At 37.4% G+C, this 16,436-nt stretch overlaps 1 protein-coding gene across 1 annotated transcript; it reads right to left on the reverse strand.

Annotated features, from left to right (window-relative positions):
- Positions 1-2,042: 2,042 nt before the first annotated feature.
- Positions 2,043-15,707, reverse strand: LOC131512935 (serine protease inhibitor Kazal-type 6-like). The gene is made up of 4 exons (XM_058732208.1): positions 15,584-15,707; positions 12,066-12,088; positions 3,407-3,522; positions 2,043-2,261 (listed from the first exon to the last, which is right to left on the reverse strand). Exons 1-4 carry the CDS (start codon positions 15,639-15,641, stop codon positions 2,216-2,218), a joined length of 243 nt encoding a protein of 80 aa, XP_058588191.1. The 5' UTR covers positions 15,642-15,707; the 3' UTR covers positions 2,043-2,215.
- Between the last annotated feature and the right edge of the window lie 729 nt (positions 15,708-16,436).

Here is a 16,436-nt window from a genome sequence, read left to right on the forward strand (position 1 = left end):
AGATCAAATGAATTATTTTTTTATGCTTTGAAGAGAATAGTACAAACTATACCTGGAACAGTATGTTTTGTCTTGGCTATCACAGTGATGAGGAAAGTAGACAGAATTATGAATATTTGCATCTGTTAGAAGAACCTCATATTAAAAAAATATTCAAAAACATTTTTAACAAAAAATTTTAAACATACAGCAATATTAAAATAAATTTTTAGTGAACCCCTTTAAACCCACCAGCTAGATTTTACCATTACTATTTTCCTTTGCTAGTTTTGTTGGATATCTGTCCGTTAATCCATCTTTGACACAATTCAAAGTGAATTGCAGGGATCGGTACCCTTCCCTCTTAACAACTTCACTATGCATATCAGTTAGGACTACACGACCTGTAAAAAAAAATAGTACACTACATGCTTACATTCTTTTCTTTTGATGTAAGCTTTGCAAACTATGATATGGATATTTTTAAGTGTGGATTCACTGTCAAACCTCAAGTTTGAAAAGCGTATACATCTCTGAACCCAAACTCCTGTATTTTGACCATTAATTATTTTATATGTGACTTGCTTCTTCTTTCTAAGAAATACCAGATTTCTGGCTTTCTGTGGTTTATTTTTTATTTGCTTCCCTTTCATCCCCAAAGAATAGCTCAGAACTATACAAGAGATAGTAATTTAATTATTTACTCAGTTATGGCACCTGAAATAAACCTTGAAGTAAATGGTAGTCTTAAGATGTAAGTAAAAGATGTGTTTTAGAAAGGGTAGACAGAGTGGCACAAGGTGGTCCAAGAGGCATTCCAGGTCAGACAGAATAGTGAGGTGGAAATACACATTTTGTGTGGACAGCTGACAGGAATCTGGACTGAGGGGAGGGGACTGCTCTAACAGGGAGAGAGGAGGAGTGGACCACATTGGGAGGGATACGTTTAAAGATGCACAATGACTCAGTTTCCCAACTACACATAGTGTCTTCATGCCTCCGTTAGAAATAATACATTACTTCAGGGAGTAAGAACTAAAAAGGAGAAAAGAACTGAATTTCCCCAAGAAACAGGGCACTTAGTATACAGATAAAAAAAGGACAGAAAAAACCTCACGTGATGAGAATTTTAAAAAATGTTAAAGGAACAGAAGGTAGAAAAAAACTGTGTAAATACTGAGAAAAAGAACAAAAATATCCTGGGCAGTGAAGAAGTATAATGCTGAAATTGAAAACAGAACATAACAGCAAAATCTACTGATTTTTGACCTCTTGTTACATGTCAGAGATCATTTAACTGCTTACATGCTTCATTTTCCTAATCTTTTTGATAAATTTAGGACATAGATACTAGTGTCTCCATTTTAAAGGTGAATACATCATAAATCAAAGAAATCAAATGACTTGTTCAAAAACAAATAGCTTATGTGAGACTCATGACTCACATTCTGGTCTGTGTGACTCAATGGTCCACCCTCTTATTACCCTAACTATATATTATATGATCATTTTTCTCCAGCAAAAGGAATAGTCTGTAAGCATGGAAGAGCACAAATCCCACACTTCAGGAAGTAGAAGGTGTCTATCTTCCCTAGCATAACTTAATCCACTCCCAGGCTCTTTATCTAAATATTAAATGCATCCCCCAGTTTGGTTAGGTCCTATTCAATTGTATAAATAAAGGGTGACATCTATCTGCATAAGTCCACCATTCCATAAAGATGAGAAAGCTGGGGTCTAGAGAAGCTGAACGTTTTATTTTTATATAAAATACTTTTCCTGAAATTAGGAAGAAACGATATTATGTATTCTACAGCTTAAATAATAGATATTGTAAAATAACTGTAAGCCTAATGTAGTATCACATTGTTAAAAATACTTTACCATCCACATGGCAACTGTAAGAATAAGAGAGGGGAAGAGATTTTCCCAAGATCCCACAGTGACTGCTTGGTTGATTTAGATCCAAAAAAACCCAGGTCTTTTTATCCAAGTTTATGCCAGTCAATAAGCCATGTAATTATCTGTATGTCTTCTTGATCTCAGAGTAAAAACACAAGAAATGCTTCTACAGAATTTACTTTATTGACAAGCAAATCCAGGGAAATAGATATGTATTGAACTACCCAAGAGCCAGGCAGAGTAGGTGTGTCTTATAAATTTAAAGGATCCATTAGAGAAAAACAGAAGTGAGAAAAGCAGCAGCTGGAAGTCAGCACAGACACTGCACAAAACTTCAGCATTTTCCTTGATGCTTTAGGTTGATCTTCCCACCACTTTTCCTACAAAAGAGAAAGATGAATGCATGGTCAGTGCAGTATCATCAATATTCCTCACAAAGGTTGGAAAAAGGTTTGCTTTCCATAGTTCATGTAGTCATGTGATTCTACATTTCTCCACATTTACGACAAGGCAGAAGTCAATTAAATGTACTCAGAGATGACATCTGGACAAATTACAGACAGCATGAAATGTAAACAAATTTCAGAGTTTTGCCCTGGCTTAGACCTTTTGGTTTCAAGTGTTCATTGTCTCAGAGTAAGTATGTACACAGCCGGAAAAGGCAAAAGTGACAGGAGAGATAATGGCAAAGATTCTAGTGTCATAGTTCTGATAGAAGATGTAAGGAGTTGAACCAAGTGTTCAGGAATTTGGCATTTTATAGCAGATCATATATTCAGTTCTTCTCAGTAGTAGGCATCCATTAAATCAAATCTCATCTTACCCTACTGCTTTTCTTCTGGGAAAAGTTTGGTGATAGTCAGATATGTTACATAAGCAAGAGGCACATATTTGTTATGTGTTGATTCACTATGTATTAATTTCACTCTGTATGCTTGGCTTTCTTATTATTAATAGGGAGTTATATAATACCCGTGCTTAGGAATTTTACAGCAAAGTTGAGGGTAATTAAGACATTCACAGAAGAAACTCTAATACAAGGAAATGAAGACAGTGGTGAGGAAGTGAGACAACTTTTATCTGGCGTAAACAAAGGTTATAATTCCCTTGGTTATAGAGTAATCAATCAGACTAAAAGATTGACTGATTGGTTGGATAAATTTTTATTAATTATAAACTGATCTACTGGGAAGGTCACAGTTTATTAGCTAAAATCTACAGCATCTGTTCTGTTCCTTATAAATGTGGAAATTCAATAAATATTGGTCCTTGGTAGAATCTTCCTAGTATACTAACTGTAAAGTTTGAATAGTCTGAATAATAAAGGATAATCTTTTACTCTATTCTTTCCTGAAAGGCTCTTTCCATTAAAATAAAAGAGAAGAATGGATGGAAATTGGTACCTTAGTAACATATAATTTGGTATAAAATGAAATGTCTGAAAATAATTTGGATAAAAGAATATTTTTATCGATGATAAATTTTCTCCAAGCTTCTCATGTTTCTGATTTTGATGAATACTTACACCACCGCCTTACAGAAGGCACATTGATTGCCGTATGTCTGGCCATCAGAACCACAGTGGGGATTAGATTCCCGTGTGCAATAGACCTTGGGATCCCGGAACTCACCGCAGTCAATCTACCAACGTAAGCACAGTGACATTGACATTAATGCATTCTGTCTAAGGGACTGTCTCTTAGAACAGAAGCTTGGGGTAAACTTACACACACACACACACACACACACCCATGATATAAAGCTTCCTGAAATAGAAAATAGCTTTCCTTATCTGCTTAACTAGAATTTATTAAATGTAACTGAGACTTTCCCTTTGAGACACAGGAAACCCATTTCTGTAGTTATTGTATTCAGGAGAAAGTTAATGGTGTACAGCAGATGCTTACTCATCATATAAGGAGTGAGGCAAATGCTATAGGTAGGACTTTTTGCTCCAACACTAAATTATTCTAAATGAGAGTCGTTTTGGGGCTTTACATGCTGCTTGCTTTTTCTTTTCTTCCTTCTTCCCCTCTTTTCTTCCTTCCTCCTTCCCTTCCTTCTTTCCTCTCTTTTTTTTTACTGTATTAATTTAACTCTAATAGCACTCCTGCATTGCTATAAAGATATGGATGCTATTGCAAGGAACTCCTTGCAAGCAAAGAGTTCCCAGATGTTATCTGATGGCTTGTTAGTTTTCTCCATGGCTGCTACATCCATTTATAATCTCTTGAAAATACCATTCTAATGTCTTTATTAGTAACTTCTTCTATCTCAGAGTCTATTTGTGGAATTTGAACTTTTGTGCCTACTGTAAAAACACAGTAATGGCTATCTAAGCTGCTCTATTTAGAAGGATTCTGAGGTTGCATCCAGCCTTGATGAAAACATATGCTATGACTAATTAGTAAATCTCGTCATGAGTTCTATGGAAGGAATGGTGGTACCAATGCCACTAATATGTCTCCTTACTTATAGTGGTCTCTCAGAAGTAGCCTGGAGTTTTAAGATTCTTTTCAATTCAGTGTCAACTGAGTAAGTATCTGCTGTGCAAATGACATTTGACTCATTTTATGACAAGGTATGGGCAATATGTAATAGGTCAAACTGAGCTCTTCCAAATGTCAGCTGTGTGGAATGAAGTTACATTTATTTATTTATTTATTTATTTATTTATTTATTTATTTATTTTTAAGTAGGATTCTCACCCAGCTCAGAACACAACACCATGCTTGGACTCATGACCCTAAGATCAAGACCTCAGCTGAGATCAAGAGTCTGATGCTTAACTGACTGAGCCACCTGGGCGCCCCTGAAATGAAGTAACATCTAAACATGAACACAGGGACCATCCTTTACTCCACCTATCTTATGTTTATTAATGGATTCATAATATTTAAACTATTCTTATGTGGATTAGTTAAGTCTCACTTAACTCAATGCATAACCCTGAGATATGCATTGAATAATGTTATGTTAACCAGTTTATGGATATGAATAGTGATCCTCAGGAAAATTATGTGGCTTACCAATGCCACATAACCAGGAAGCACTGAAATCAGTGCTTGGACATATTCCTTCTCATTGCTGATCCAAATTGCCAACAATCTGCTGTGGCTGATTTCCAACACATCCTCATTGAGAGAAAAAAAGAACACCTGTCGGTAAGCACCCTTGACCACACTTACAGTCAAGACATACAGACTTTATTGAAGTACCTTATGAACGGAATGTATGGGAAAAGGTGAAATGAATCATTTGTTCAAGAATTTATGTAAACAATTGTATACTGACAAACCTCTCTGAAGGTTTTCATGGAGAAATGCTCAGCAAAAGAACCACACAACTGAGTTTAAAAATAGCACATATATCAGGTTTAAGGCATCTGAGACTATTAAATATAGTTTTTTGTTGAAATTAGGCACTTGTACTGTTGATGTTGGGCAGTATGGTATTTATCAGAGATCTTAGGGCATGGTTGCATAGGAGATAGTTTCACCTTGAGTCCCACTCGCTCCCACAACTCTTAAAGAAAACGCTACCCTTTCTTAATACCTCCAGGAGAGTAATCTTTCCTGTAGGTCTCCAAATGGAAAAAAGGCTGGAAAATCTTTGGGGCATTATAAATCATAGGACACTTTCTTCTCAAAAGCTGTTTTGTATTTTACATTTAAGTCGTTGATGTACACATTTGCAACTGTGTGCTTGGGCCAAGAAAGAACTGTAAACCCCTGAATCATCATTAATATTTTCATTTATTCCACAAACAGCCAATGGGTAGCTAGTAATTTGGAGGACACAGTGCTGGGTGCTGATGATACAAAGAGGAATCAGTCACAAACACTCTCAGTAGGCTCACCATCTCATCTGCATCAGGGAAGCAGAGACGACATAGATCGTTATGGCACAGTGTGTGACAGATGCCCCCGTGGGCCAGGCACAGGCAGCATGGAAGCTGAGGACAGCACATCTCAGTCGGAGTTTTGTGTGTCTCTACTGTCAGGTCAGTGAGGTAAAGAAAAAAGAAAGTCTCTTACATGAGAGAGACACCTCCTTAAGATACCTTTCCCTGGCAGTCGGCCCTCTGATCTTGTAATCCACCCTCTTTTGTCCTTTAGAAAGCAGATATGGAAGAGGCAGTTGGGGGGCAAATATGGAGAGGCAGTTGGGAAGACACCGTGAGAGTGTCTACACACCACGTCCTTCCCCAAGCCCACTTTCCCCTTCCACTGCCCCCTGGAATTACTGGAAGAACAAAAGGTTTCAACAATTAAAAGCAAATCAATCAAATGGCATACGAACACACTTCCTTAGAAAATAGACACACCTCACACTTTCAGATTGTAGTGGCTTCCAACCATCCCTGAACTGGAGCCAAAGGATCCCATTATAGGACTTGTTCTGCTGCTTGCCATTAACTAGTTGTGCCATCTTAGACAAAGTACTCAATATCTGTGCCTCAATTTTCTTAATTAAAAACTTGAAAAGAAATAACAGTTTCTACGCTTCACTGCCAGAGTTGCTATGAGAATCCAAGGTGGTCATGTAAAAGTTGTAGAAAGTCAGGATAGAATATTTGAAATAGCCCTGGGCTAGGAGTGTGGAAAATGAGCTTCTTCTTGCAAGCCTGCCCTAACTCTGATGATAAACCCTTTGAAAACACTTTGTAAAGCTCCAGGTATCTGGAATATTGCTACCACAAATACTAACAGTGTATACTGTATCACAATATACAATTTCTGGAGCCCATTATTTCTTATCCTATTTTAGTGAATTTTGGGATGTTTTTAAAATTGGTGTTGGATTTAAAAAGCGCCTCCATTTATTTCCTTAGTTCAGTTTCCAGAGACTGCTTCTAGGCACTTGGGTGACCCCTTGTGGTTCTTCAAAACACTGTGCCCTCTAAAATTTGGAATAAAATGACACTTTAGTACTCGAATATGTTTTTTTGCTAATAGTGACTACCAAATCCTTTAACTTGTCTGGAAAATGAGCTCATATGGTTACTAAATCAACTAAAGAGTCAGGATTATTGGTATTTTAGTCCAGCATTTTAGTTCTACAAATAAATCCAGTAAAAATTTGCAAATACATACACAATCACACACACACACACACACACACACACACACACATGTGCACACACACACCAGAGTGTAGGACTTCTTAAGCAAAAAAGTACTATAATGAAAACAGTTGTTTAAAATCAGCACATACAGCAGGGATTTTGAAACTTGGAATTAGAAACAGAGAGCAGAATTCACTGCATTGGCTCAGGAAAGAAATGTTGAGAATGGTATATTTCTGACAATTAGGAATTAGAGTCTGAGATTTTGATGAAGACTAAAGGGAAAAAAGGTCTGGAACTCATCAGTATCATCTGGGAAAATACATGTTCTGAGAGAGAAAATCAAATACATAGAATTTTCTTGAAAATTCCCATAGTGAATTCTTGGGAAGAAAACAGAAAAGACAATAAAGGGAATAGAAGAGAAATAGTTGGAGATCCAGGGTATTGACGTAGTGTAGAAGTCAGGGGAGAGTTCCAAAAACATTTGGAGTGATCAATTATAGCACATAAAGAAATCATGAATAATGGCTATGTCCTGAAAGCGGCCTTTTTTTTTTTTTTTTTTAAAGAGCACTTTTGGTGTGTGGAAGGAGTGTGAAGACAGGGAAGCAGAAGCCAAGTCAGGGAGGGGTATGATAAAGAAGGGAGCTGATATATATGCACAGGGAGTATTTTTCAGTAAAGGCGAGAATAGGTGAAATATATAGGGCAATTTTAGCCAATGATTTGATTCACACTTCATATTAAATTATGCCAAAATATAATTCTTTATCTCTCCCTCCAAATTAGTTCTACATTTCGTGGGTTTTTTTTTTTTTCACTTTTTACCATAGCACCATTCTTCAGATTCTTCAACCTACCTCAGGTTAAAACATTGCCACTTCTTTCCCGTTGCGAGTATCACCCTTCATGCATTTCTTTACCTTACGTCCCTCTTCACCAATTCCAAATTTATGACCTGTCACCACCCTCAACATTTCTTTCCGAGCCAAGGTAGTGAATTATGCTCTCTGTTTCTAAGTCCTCCAAGTTCCCAAATCCCTGCTGCACGTGGAGACAAATTTGCTTATTTTAAATGACTGTTTTCATTTTAGTACTTTTTCACTTAAGAAGCGAGGATAGTAAACGATAGCATGTATTTGTTTAGAAAATTATGCTGCTTGGGGTGCCTGCGTGTCTCAGTCAGTTAAGCGTCCAACTCTTGATTTCGGCTCGGGTCACGATCTTGTGGTTCCTGAAATCGAGCCTGGAGTTGGGCTCTGCGCTGACAGCGTGGATCCTGCTTGGGATTCTTTCTCTCTCCCTCTCTCTCTGCTCTCCTCCACCTCATACTCTCTCAAAATAAATAAGCAAATAAACATTAAAAAAAAGAAAACTATGCATTCACATGTACGGCACAATGGCTTTCTACTGCTGATCAGGGGTAGTGTGGAGCTACAGAAGCTCACTCAATGTGGAGTCTGGCATCCAAAGATGCTGACTGCACAGTTTTACTGCTGTTGGTAAACTTGAAGGAGATAGGTCCTCTTTCTAAAGCCTGAGTTCTCCTATCTGTAGTTATAGATGCTGGTTAACACTGCCAAGTTGTATTTAGTTATTCTGTCAGTATCTTAACTGTAAATTAATGCAAGTTAATTAGGAAAAATGAACTGTCCCAAACATATTTTAGCCATAGACCATTGTTTTACGATACTAATATTTTTTAAATATTTAATAGCAAATATTTAATATTTAATAGTAAAACTAATGTTTTACTATACTAATATTTACCATGCCTTTAACTTAAAATACTAACAGAAATAGGGGCACTTGGGTGACTCAGGTGGTAAAGCATCTGACTTCGGCTCATGTCATGATCTCACGGTCTGTGAATTTGAGCCCTGTGTCAGGCTCTGTGCTGACAGCTCAGAGCCTGGAGCCCGCCTTGGATTCTGTGTCTCCTTCTCTCTCTGTCTCTCTCTTGCTTGTGCTCTGTTTCTCTCACTCTCAAAAATAAATAAACATTAAAAACAATTTAAAAAATACTACCAGAAATAAATATAGATATCTTAAAATTATTGTAAAGGGGAAATAGTTGACGATTATTAGTTTTCAGCAGTTTGTTATGTTAATTTCAATCTGGAATATTCTTTTAAACAGATCCTTAAGATTATGTTCCTAAAAACAGTGTGGAGTTTCCTCAAAAAATTAAAAATAGACCTACCCTATGACCCAGCAATAGCACTGCTAGGAAATTACCCAAGGGATACAGGAGTACTGATGCATAGGGGCACTTGTACCCCAATGTTTATAGCAGCCCTCTCAACAATAGCCAAATTATGGAAAGAGCCTAAATGTCCATCAACTGATGAATGGATAAAGAAATTCTGGTTTATATACACAATGGAGTACTACGTGGCAATGAGAAAGAATGAAATATGGCCCTTTGTAGCAACATGGATGGAACTGGAGAGTGTGATGCTAAGTGAAATAAGCCATACAGAGAAAGACTGATACCATATGGTTTCACTCTTATGTGGATCCTGAGAAACTTAACAGAAACCCATGGGGGAGGGGAAGGAAAAAAAAAAAGAGGTTAGAGTGGGAGAGAGCCAAAGCATAAGAGACTCTTAAAAACTGAGAACTAACTGAGGGTTGATGGGGGGTGGGAGGGAGGGAAGGGTGGGTGATGAGTATTGAGGAGGGCACCTTTTGGGATGAGCACTGGATGTTGTATGGAAACCAATTTGACAATAAACTTCATATATTGAGAAAAAATAATAAACATTAAAAAAATTTTTAAATAAATAAATTAAAAGAAAAACAAAAAACAAACAAACAAACAAAAAGATTATGTTCCTAAATACACAGCTTGGTAGGGAAATAAGAAAAATAAAACAATGTAGGGAGTAGTTCTAAAAGAAAAATCTATTCCATTAAAAAAACTATCTTTATTTTGAGATTATGTCATTCAAGCACTTTGGTATGATACAATAATTTCTTTAATGAAGGCTGATGAGGGCAAATAGTAGTTTTACTTTTAATTATTATTATTACTATATTATTTTTATATTACTTAATGTTCCTACTTGGCAAATTAAAGAGCTGACAGCATATTAGTCATTTACATTTATGGGGAAAATTTTACAAGACTCTGAATTCCAAAAGTCCAGGAACATGCTTTTTGTTTAGTTTGAACACTCTCTTTGAAAGAATGTGAAACTTTTACAAGTCAATAATTTCAGCTGCTCACTCTAACTTCCCATCAGTGCTCCATCATGGAGAGCTTTCTTGGCATCAGAAGAATGACTTTGATGTCAGAGAAAATCTTTCTCCCTTTGTACTGGCTGGATCAACTTGAGTAGGCATGCTCCTAAAGACAGTTTCAACTTCTGTCTGTTGATGGGACTGTCACCATCCTTCCAGCCACGCAGAAGAAAAACAGTAGCCTTCATAGGATTCAGATACCTAAGGCCAGAAGAGGCTTTAAAGATCATTGAATCCATATTTTCATTTTAGGGATGTGGAAACAGAGACAATGAGAAGGCAAGAGACATCCCAAGAGACAGCCTGTAAGTATTCGAACAAGGACTGGTCTATGTTGTCTCTAGTGTGTTTGAATGTTTGAAAGTCACTGCTTCCCAGCATCAGATAATTACCTAGAATGTAGATTCAAAACTCCCCAGCTGTGTGATTATTATTCAGTAAGTCTGGCATGGTGCTTAGGGATTGGCATACTGAGGAAGCATCCCCCGTGATCCTCAGGGAAGCAGACTCTAAGACTTGGGTCCATCTAAAGGAATAGCATTAGTAAATTGCAGATTTTAGATGAGTCCTAGAAAACACTAAAAGTCCCATCTGGAATTCCAAGCTGAAAGAAGAGAAGCAACTTGTGTGTTAAGGAGAAAGCTGGGGTTAAATTCCATATATTTTAAACGTATGTATAATAGCCTTATCACATATTACTACCTAATGGGATATGAAATGTTTGTCTTGATCTGATGTCCTTTCTCTGTTTGTTTGTTTTGATATTTAACATAGACTGTGCTACCATATATATTTAAACATAAGAATAAATCAAATTTAGAATGTACGATTATATATAGCAATACAAACACATGTGCACGTGCACTAGGACACAAGTGCATGTGTGTGCACACACACAAAGACACACACACACACTGGCAGTTAATTGTAAGGCATCATCGATTGTAAGGCATGCATCAATTTCTGAGATCCTAAAATTTGAAATAAAAAAAAGTTTTATGCAAGTGGTAGGTATACAAGGACTGGAAAATATTTTTCAGTTCCTTTGCTAACTCCAATCATTTGGCAGTGGTATCTGGAAACTTTGGACGCCAAGAGTTCTTGAGCACAACAAGGATAATCAAGAACCAAGGCCAAAAGTCACGTAAAAATGTTCAGTATAGACACAGGGACAGGATTGGCAGAGCAAATACTGATGATTTGTCTTTTGGTAGAACAAGAAAACTGGAAAAAAGTTGGTGGATTAATCAGCCATATCTTGAAGATAACTTGTGTCTATTCCTATTTTTAACCCAAATTGTATTTCGGTTTGAGTAATCAGTGTGTGTATCCTCAGTGCAAAACATTAAACAAGCTGCCTCCGCCGGCTGCCTTGCTTCCAAACAGAAAGTAGCAGCCTCTGTCCTAATAACTCCTTGATAAACTGGTAACGATTAATCGCTAAGTCATCCTTTTACCAAATGCTCCCACATAGTTTATTTAACTTAAATCTAACTCTATGAGGTGAATAATATTATCCCTTTTCTATAGTTGTGGAAATTACAGCTCAGAGAAGCCGAGTAACTTGCCCAAGATCACACAGTGAAATGAGTGATAGAAATCAGTGCTATCACAGATTCATCCTGTTTTTATTTATACTCATTTCACTTTAACAAAATCTGAGAATGGGCATTTAGGCTCTTTTAAGTGGAACACAGTATATTCGTAGAGATGCTACAGTTGAAAAAGGATTTGCTTCTGATTTCTGCATTCGGTCTGCTTGTTCATTGTTTCTGCTCTTTCACCCGCAGGCAAACCTCTCTTTGGTCTGGGAATTCTAGCCAAACACCACCCAGGTCTGAATAAAAGATAAAAAATATGTACTGACCTTTCCTTCTTGACTGAAGACACCTGAAAAAAAAAAGCACAAAATCCAAACAAGGTAGTCTCTGAGTGTGCAAAAAAGAGAGATTTGCAAAATTAGGACATGCCCAAGCCCAGCATGATTCTTGTTCTTGGTTCTTGGTCATCTCAACAAATCATGGCATGGTAGTTTTATTTTTTATATGTGTTCACTTCTTAGGGAGCAGTAGAAAGTTTGAAAGGGATATAAGCACATGTACTATAATGGGGTAATATTTTCTGGAGGTTGGGATGAGGTGAGAGGAAATAATTTAAGGGTCTGGAAATTCATGTGACTGCCCTGGTCGAGTCACTCATTTACTCTGGAAATGACCTTGTCATCTCTGGCTTCACTGGGTCGGAAGCTGGGTTGGAAAATTTCCTCTAACTTTGACATTCTAGGATTCAAATGCATGGAGTCCCTCCCCAAAGCCTTTGTTACAGGCAGTTGGGGAAGGCACTACATTTGTTTGTTCTTTGAGCCCCACATTGCACTTCTGCCCTTTATACTCAACCAGCTTTAAAGACTTGGCCCAGGGGCGCCTGGGTGGCTCAGTCGGTTAAGCGTCCGACTTCAGCTCAGGTCATGATCTCGAGGTCCGTGAGTTCAAGCCCCGCGTCGGGCTCTGGGCTGATGGCTCAGAGCCTGGAGCCTGTTTCGGATTCTGTGTCTCCCTCTCTCTCTGCCCCTCCCCCATTCATGCTCTGTCTCTCTCTGTCTCAAAAATAAATAAAACGTTAAAAAAATTAAAAAAAAAAAGACTTGGCCCAAATATAGACTTGTAAGGACAAACTCATTCTCTTCTCTATGACTCATTCTCCTGCTACATCTTTCTAAATTCCTGAAAGAGAAAAAAAGTCCATAAATACAGTCTTGCTTCTCTCTCTCCCTCCACCTTTAAGATTATGTGTGTGAATTTTAGGTTGTGGCTAATTCGCTCAGTGGTTTAAAATACTGATATAAAAGTCTTAGGTTCAGTTCTGGTAGAAGCTGCTGCTGATTTCTGGCCATTTCTGTGGAACTTCTATGTCAACAACACTTCTCACATGTAAGCCCAAGGCCACTTTGATGACAGAAAGTGGATGACTAAGTGTGATCCTTCTCTAACTCTGGTCAGCACAAGGCTTTTAAATTTATTTTCAACATTTTTTATTTTATTTTTGGGACAGAGAGAGACAGAGCATGAACGGGGGAGGGGCAGAGAGAGAGGGAGACACAGAATCGGAAACAGGCTCCAGGCTCTGAGCCATCGGCCCAGAGCCTGACGCGGGGCTCGAACTCACGGACCGCGAGATCGTGACCTGGCTGAAGTCGGACGCTTAACCGACTGCGCCACCCAGGCGCCCCAAGGCTTTTAAATTTAAAAGGAAGTTAATGAACATCTGCTGTAGTGATTACCAACCTTACTGCAGTAACCCGTGTGGTGGGTTACTAGATGGTAGCTCTCATTATGGTGAGCAGAGCATAATGTATGCGACTTGTTGAATCACTATGTTCTACACCTGTAACTAAAGTAACACTGTGTGCCCACTATATTCAATAAAAAAAGAGAATTTCTCTACTAAAAAAATAAATAAGTAAAGCACAATTTCAACAGCAAAAACAAAACAACAACCAAGTATAGATTCTAAGGATAATCATTTGAAAACTCCATTGTATAAGATCACATGGGGCCTGAAAGCCTATATTTTTATGACCGGTTCAAATGATTTTTATGACAATACATTGTTATGATTTTTCATCATTTCTCCACTGTACAGGTCTTTAATCAGAAGAGGAGAGATTTCACCAAATGTCTCCTAGGTAGGAAATGTCAAGGCAGAAGTAGAATTAATATTTACAATGTCTGAGTCCAATCCAGTATTCTTATTATTAAACTTTAATAATGGCAATATTAATAGGTGTTCATCGAACTCTTACTATGCCCCACTCACTATGTTAAGGACTTTGCATGCATTTTCTCATTTAAAACGCCATGTAGGGCCAGCCCTTTTACATTCCCATTTTATAGAAGAGGAAAATGACACACAGAAGTGTTATCACACAGCTGTAAAAAGGAAATGCCAAGACTGATCTTCATTTCCCTTGGCACATTAAGACTCTTAGGCCCAGTGCCTTCCCAAATACGGATAAGTCTGTGAAGAACTCAATTTTGTGTTAGTGTTTGGTGTTGGCCAATCAGATCCAATGAGAATATCCATTAGCTTTTGTAAAGAGAAGCAATAAAAGGATATCAGTTAATTTCTGAAACTATCTTTGTAAGTAAATTTTAATGTAATTATAGATCTATTTTTTATGTCACCTCAGCAATTGACTGAACCACTCACTCAAGCTGTTTGGCTTACGTAGTCAAACTCACTCAATAGCATCACTGAAATCTTGTATCCAATTTAAAAAAAATATTTCTAAGTGTATTTATTTACATAAATATGACCAGTTCCCGGCAAACCATGACTTGTCCATCTGCTTAGTTTCAATGAAAAATTCTTGTTTTTTTTACATGTTCAGCCATTTAAAATCTCTGATAGCAAAATTCAACCACTTTTGTCACTGGAAAACGTTGTATCAGACATGGAAGTTCCCAGAACCCACACATTTCTAGTATTCTACAAAGGAGAGAAGATCTCAAAATGTTGTGCTATTTCTCCAGGTGACACAGGCCATTAGTGGCAGATTTGGGCCTAGGTGTTGGGTCTCGAGTCTCTAGCATGTGCTTTGTCCACTGCAACAGCAAAGAAGAGAATAATAAAGAAGGAAGTAAATAGGTACAGTGGCCCTGTTTGTGCACATGATCCTGTGATGAAAAATGCCAGATTGAACTGTAATGACCCTGTAAACAGTCTGAATTGATAGAATATATGACCATTGCTCATTAAAGTGACAAAAGATAGTCCCGTGCCTGAAGGATTAATTTACTACCAGCCTATATGTTTCTGCATTTTAGGATTCATTCACTTTTCTGGAGCATTCTCTGAGTGGCCTTTTTCCTCCTGGCTTCAATTTCAGTTATTTGCAGCCCAATTATAAGAATAATAAGGACAGGAAATCTTCCTTTTGTCTCAGAAGCCAAACTAATAGTTACAATGATTACTCATCCTCCAGACTACTTCTGTGGAACAAATATCAACTGTAATGTCTAGAAGTCTTGGATTCAAATTCTAAATTCTACTTACTAGCTGCAAGTCCTTTGGCAATTTTCCTAAGTTCTTTGTGCCATGTTCTTCTTTTTATATATAGAATATAGATATAAATACCTTGCCATGTGTATTGGAGATAATGAATAAAAGCCCTTAGTACATGCCTGGAATATGGTATATGCTCAACACAAAAGTTATGTTTATCATTACTATCACAATTTTCATTATCACAATCATTATCATTATTATGATCTCAGAATTTTCTAAATATCAAAATCGTTAGAATTGTGAAATATGGTAGAGAAATACACTTATTTCCAGTTAAGTATAAATACTGGATTATAATTTTAAGAAAAAAAAACTCACCTGAGAAAATGCTGAAAAGAGCCAGAGACAGGAGCAGAAAGACACTCAATAATTTCATGGTGCCAGTTAGCTCACTCAGGTCAAGAGTGCTTTGTCCAGCTCAGGTTCTGTGTCAAGACACTTCCCAGAGCACTAAAACACACAATGAGACATATATATATATAGAGAGAGAGACGATCAAGGGAGTTGGGATCTCCACCTTCTTTATAAATCACATTCTAAAACCACATGCAAATCTGTAAAGTTTAGGCGTTTATTGGGACCTCTTACCAACTTAAAGAAAGGCTTCATGCTCTCCATCATGCTTAAAAATTAGAACAATTATGTGACTCGCACCTTGGGTCTTATTAATAATTGAGGATGTCATTTTCCACCTGTAGCCTACGTTTTCCTAACAACCAATATATCCTCCCTGCTCTTCCCTCTAAGGTTTTGCTGTATTAAAGGGATGATTCACTGGTGGAGCCCGCTTGATGCCTAGGTCTCTTTCAGACAGGTCCTGCATGTCTGTGGTCCAGATGAGTAACCACCAGGGAATGGAATCTTGGGTGTAACTTGAATTTTCAAAGTCCACATCATCCAAGGTGTACCCCAGAGAAATAGGTATCCTACACTGTCACCAGGACTACATCTGAAAAAGCACTTTCTGGGGAGGGATCAGCTTGTTAATTTTTAAAATAATTGCCATTGTCAAATGCCAGTGAGTTTTAATTCTGAAGTCAAATGAAGAAGGGAGTCCATCAATGTATGTTTTTTATTTGCAAAAACTATGTTTAGAACCACTGGTGATGTATGGAAGTGTTGAATCACTATATTGTACACCTGAAACTAATAATTATACTGTATGTTAACT

Source organism: Neofelis nebulosa, chromosome 1, assembly GCF_028018385.1.
Source record: "Neofelis nebulosa isolate mNeoNeb1 chromosome 1, mNeoNeb1.pri, whole genome shotgun sequence".
Taxonomy (NCBI): domain Eukaryota; kingdom Metazoa; phylum Chordata; class Mammalia; order Carnivora; family Felidae; genus Neofelis; species Neofelis nebulosa.

What these genes read in the sequence shown, in the direction of transcription:
- LOC131512935 (XM_058732208.1), bottom strand. Translation starts at nt 15,641, where the DNA reads ATGAAATTATTGAGTGTCTTTCTGCTCCTGTCTCTGGCTCTTTTCAGC. An exon ending in TCTTTTCAGCATTTTCTCAG is followed by an intron (nt 12,089 to 15,583) that starts GTGAGTTTTTTT and finishes TTTTTTTTTCAG; the next exon opens with GTGTCTTCAGTCAAGAAGGA. An exon ending in GCCTTCTGTAAGGCGGTGGT is followed by an intron (nt 2,262 to 3,406) that starts GTAAGTATTCAT and finishes TCTCTTTTGTAG; the next exon opens with GAAAAGTGGTGGGAAGATCA.